This window comes from Tigriopus californicus, chromosome 12 (assembly GCF_007210705.1).
Source record: "Tigriopus californicus strain San Diego chromosome 12, Tcal_SD_v2.1, whole genome shotgun sequence".
Classification (NCBI taxonomy): domain Eukaryota; kingdom Metazoa; phylum Arthropoda; class Copepoda; order Harpacticoida; family Harpacticidae; genus Tigriopus; species Tigriopus californicus.
The window spans coordinates 14,545,371-14,550,231 of NC_081451.1; the positions used below are offsets into that span (position 1 = coordinate 14,545,371).

Consider the following 4,861-nt stretch of genomic DNA (forward strand, 5'->3'; position numbering starts at 1 on the left):
TTTTGACCAAATCTTCACCAAAAGTGTACAGTTTAACGATGCACCTTAACCTTCACATATTTGTTGTCAGTTCAAATTTGTGTTTTGTTTAGGGATTATAGATTTGACAATTTGTTGTGCTAAAATTAAACACTAATGACCAGGCAGCATAAGGTAATGAAATCACGCAACCTAGCTGCAAATGTTTTGATACGTACGATAGGTACGATGAAATCGGGTGGAGATTCAGTCGTGAGACAATCCAACGGAGGTTCTCCCTTCAATCTGAATATGGGTTGCGTGTGAACTGCGATGGAATTTCGCAACCCGTATCATGCTAGATACTTTTGTGATGCAATGATAAAAAGAGTTGGCATTTAACTAAAAAAAAGGAAAAAAATTGGACATTTTTGGTCTCTGTGAAGTCTATCTCAAAAACGGGCTCAAACACAATTGTAAAACTACTTTTGCTGATTGTAACCTTGAATTCAGGCAAAACATGTTCAAAATCATTTGGAAAAATGGAAAAATATGTACTATCAATCAGCGCTTGTGCCAATCCTGAAAAGCTTGATTTATATCTTGTTAATCAACAAAAATCAAATTAGAAGATTAAGAACCAACAATGGCCAAGACGGACACACCAAACAAAGAATAATCATGAGAGCCACTGCTTCCTAGAATCCTTTTTGTAGTTCACTCTTCCAGAAGACCAATTACTCATAGCGTTAACAAAGTACATAGTAAAAAAGGCCTCTATTTTGGGCCAAAATGTGTGTCCTAATGTATCATTGAATTCAGATATATTGTACTTGGCGTAACCATGTTACCTATTTGAAAACTTATTCTTTACCTTTTTCGTTAACGGTTCAAGCCTTGCTAACATGTATATACTTCTGGCTAGGAAGGGCACATATGGGTAAGATTCCTTGAACTAAATAGCCTCAATAGTTCTCAATAGTTCTCAATGATCGAACGAAAGGAACAGATAAGTCTTTTCTGCCTGTGGTTGGTCCCCCCATAGCCACTAGAAGTACAGTCCGACGTGACCTTCGGCCTCCTGCGCGGGGCAATCATTTTTCTACTAATGCTGTCAGACAAATCCGCCATCAATCAGTCGCTGCCCAGTTATTCCCTGTGATATGTTGTTTCCATTTTCATGCACTAGTCAAAGCCTGATATGTGTACCATGTACCAAAGATGACCTCACCTTAAAAAGTACTTGTACTTATAAATACATTCAAATCAAATCAATCTCACCAGCGTTTTGGCTAATAACATTTTCCATCAAGAAGAGGGTTTCCTGAGAATTTCCAAGTTTTCTAAGGCAATGGACAGAGTCAATCGGCCTATGAATAATTCTGCAATTGGTTGAGGAGGAGTTGCATCTCACTCCTATACATTTTAGGTCAATCGGAGAGGAAAGACACAATGATGTAGATGTGAGAAGATCTAGGCTGAAATGAAAATCAATCAAGTCAGGCCCTTTTGATTGACGAGGAAATTATTACATGCAGTTCAATACGTTATTCTTCTTGCTCAATGATATTTTGTTTTAAAAAAGCATTTTGACATCACTTAGCATTAATCAGTGTGGAATTTAAAGTTTAGTCTTACATTTGTTCGTAAATGGAGCCAAATAAAATTTCACCACTCAAGAGCAAAGCTTACTTTGTTTAGACTTTTTCGTGTCTATGTGGCGTAGATCGTAGTATTGAGTAAGAAATGGCTTCAAAATTAAGCTTGGTCCGACCAATTATTTTTTTCAGCAGACAAACGACTAACGAGACTCAGGTGCTTCGTTGGATATGAAGAAAGCCGCTATTGACGGTATAAGTGGTCTGACTTCACCTCAACGCCTTTCATTGTTCGGCATATTAATGAGGACAAAATACAGATTCAACCATATCTTGAAGAATATTGATTGGGGTCTTCAATTTCAAAAGCATGGAGACAAATTGCAACAAATTTAGAGATTCTCAATGAGGCCTTGCCTCAAATGAAGGATCCTATTGCTAATGTAATGAAAATATGAAAAAGGCTGCGTCTCGAAAGCCAAACTCAATTTTATTCTTGTATATCCACATTTACGATGATACGTTCCAGTTGGGCCATTGAAAAGGTATTTTCCTGATAAGGTTAACCCTAAGCTATGAGTGTGAACGTAAATATATATGCTTGTTGCTCTCAAGGTTTCCAAACATGGTGGTACCCACAATGCTGATAAAGTTTTTGTGCAAATACCAAGACTTGTAATACCGATTTTCGTTGTTACTGAAACAAAAGGAACAACTTTTGTAAAGAAGCATCTTGGATTTTAGCTCAGATTAGAATGTTAAACCACTTCAAACCCACAAAGAGCTAAAAAAATTCAAAGGGTAACCAATGGATGTTTGGAGTAGCATTAATTGCGTTTCTAACCACAATGTTGTCCAAATCAATTGAGCTAACGATAAGGTATCACGTATCCAAAGATTGCGTTTGCATCAAATTTGAATACAATTTGCTCCACTTGTAACTAAAAGCAATTTCCAATTTCTAAAACAGCAATATGCCTTTTCTATGCCTAAAATATCAATGGAAGTATTTCACCTTTCTAAAATTGATAGAAAAACCCGAAAATAGTTTACTACTTAACTTAAAAGTGACTTAATGTCAATGCTAAATAATTTTGATGCCATACTTGTCAATTGCAACTTTAATCAAGCTTAATTTTTAGTTTTAACGAAATTATATTAACGTTAACTTAAAACATCGCAAGTACGTAGAAATTAATTATTGCAAAGAGTGACCAATTTGAAAAATTGAACTGTCACATGTATCTTTCAAATACTTCAATAACACGATAAGATAGTGTCTCTTTTGGCACTTAACTAAAGTGAAATGCAATTTTACATCTTCTGTAAGTTTTCAATGACATTTTTGCTACTTTTAGCTATTAAAGAAATCTTAAACAAGGTGGAAAATTAATAATGCTTGTAGTGTCATTGAAAAGGGCATTAATCTGCCTTGGGAATAATTAGAAGCAAAATTAGGTCTTTTTTATATCTTTTAAGGTGCAAAACGCAACTGTAAATTTGTAATACCTAAGAATTTGCTAAAAAGAGGTTTATGCATTTTAGGTCAATACTAAAGTAAGAGTACGTTCATTACTGGTTGACTACGTTTTTGACAATGATGCATTTTAATGTGCTTTAAGTAATTTAACACACTTATCTGAGTTACTTTTAAACATGTGTATTTCGTTAAAGTTGTTCCTTTTGTCTCTTTGACGATGAAAAACATATCTTGATGTCTTGGCGTTTGAGCAAAAGCTTAACCAGAAAATATATCCACCGTGCCAAGGATATCAATTCTAAGAATTCTAAAATCTTACCTACTCCCCTCATTTGCATCATCAAATAAGTCTTGATCACAAGTGAAGGCGTGAATTTGGAAAATAGCCGAACTGGAGTAAGAATCAGATAGTGCAGCTATTGTTATGACCGTGATACAAATGAGCATGCAAACCAGACATTTGAGTAGCATGGTGTGTCTTGATCGAAGCTTTGTAACGAATTGGTGGGGGTACTACACAGACTAAATGTCATTGATAATTAGGTAGACCAATGAATTACAGAAATCTGGTATTGCGAAATAATGTAGGAACCAAACCATTTATTTCATATTTCGCTCCTTGTGATGGCGAGAGTTCAATTGCAAAATCGTCGAGCAATAAGGGGAAATGTTGCGTTCTTTTCTGTTGTCATATTGCGAAAAATATTCCTCCTTTTTTATAAATGTTTCACAATATTCTTCGTCCTCTTCCTAGATAAATCCATCAACGTAATTGTAGTGATTGAGCGACCGCGGTGTCAAGCCATTATATCCGAATTTAGTATGAAAGAAACAACACATACTAAATTCCTTATGATGGCCTCGAGTCTAGAATCGTCAATTTTACTCAGAAAGATGCCCTTTCCTCTGAAATTCTTTAGTATTATCACTTAATTCATAATCATGGGTTTAAGGTCCGACACTTTTTTGAAATCCGTTGTTAGGTAGATTTAGAAAAGCAAGAGACATATAATATAAAGAAAGATGTCGCAAATGAATGAGCTTGGCCAAGTGTGGGTCCCAATTGTAAGTGAAAAACTCAAGAGACGTATTCGAAGTTATTCAGTAGTGAACACTAAAAGGTTGTACCTAGCCAGAGAAACGACACTCAAGCGATTTCTGAGATTTTTTTGGCTCCCTCGCGGCTGCCTGGTGTGTGCAATGGGGATTGGTTTTGATCACATTTAGTTACGTGATTCTCAAAATCAAATTCCGAATTCAGGGAGCCAGTGAGTTGATGGCTCGTTTGTCTGCTTTGGTTGAAACTGCGTAACGCAAGAGATATTAGCCCGACATCCTGCTGCCCAACTACCAAAATGTGTTCAAAGCAAAGTCTCAAACGGCTTGGTTGGAGTGACTTCAGGCTATTGAATACGCAGTTTTCTTTGATTTGATACGGTTTTCAAGGTAGATTTTCATTGTAAACCACTTGGAAGCCAAATCTGACGTGTGGAATGTTTTTTCTCTTCACGAGTGACTGGAAGCTTGCTTTCCAGCCACTTGTGAACACAGAGCAATGAAATAATAACTATTTATAAAATAGTGGGGGCCTTCTCTGCGTGAAGTTTATGAAATGGCGAACGCATTTTAGGCGTTCACTGATCGACTTTTTGAGATCCGAACTTGAATAAACTGCATGCAAAGGACGCCGCTGCCATCGAATTCACAGTTTTCTTTTACAAGAGCCGGTTTTCAAGGCATAATTTTCCCAAAACCACTCAAAGTCAAATTTGACGTTAGAGAATGTCTATTTTCTTCACAAGTGGCTGGAAACTTAGATTCCGGC

The 4,861-nt window shown here is 36.4% G+C and overlaps 1 protein-coding gene across 1 annotated transcript in view; it reads right to left on the reverse strand.

The window, feature by feature from the left end:
* Window positions 1-3,533, reverse strand: part of LOC131891757 (uncharacterized) — a 17,743-nt gene extending 14,210 nt beyond the window's left edge. The window contains exons 1-2 of the mRNA XM_059241407.1: window positions 3,356-3,533; window positions 1,240-1,436 (exon numbers count right to left, since the gene is read on the reverse strand). Of these exons, the coding sequence (XP_059097390.1) occupies window positions 1,240-1,436; window positions 3,356-3,507 (349 nt within the window). The 5' untranslated portion in view covers window positions 3,508-3,533. The remainder of the gene's footprint in view (window positions 1-1,239; window positions 1,437-3,355) is intronic.
* Window positions 3,534-4,861: the final 1,328 nt, after the last annotated feature.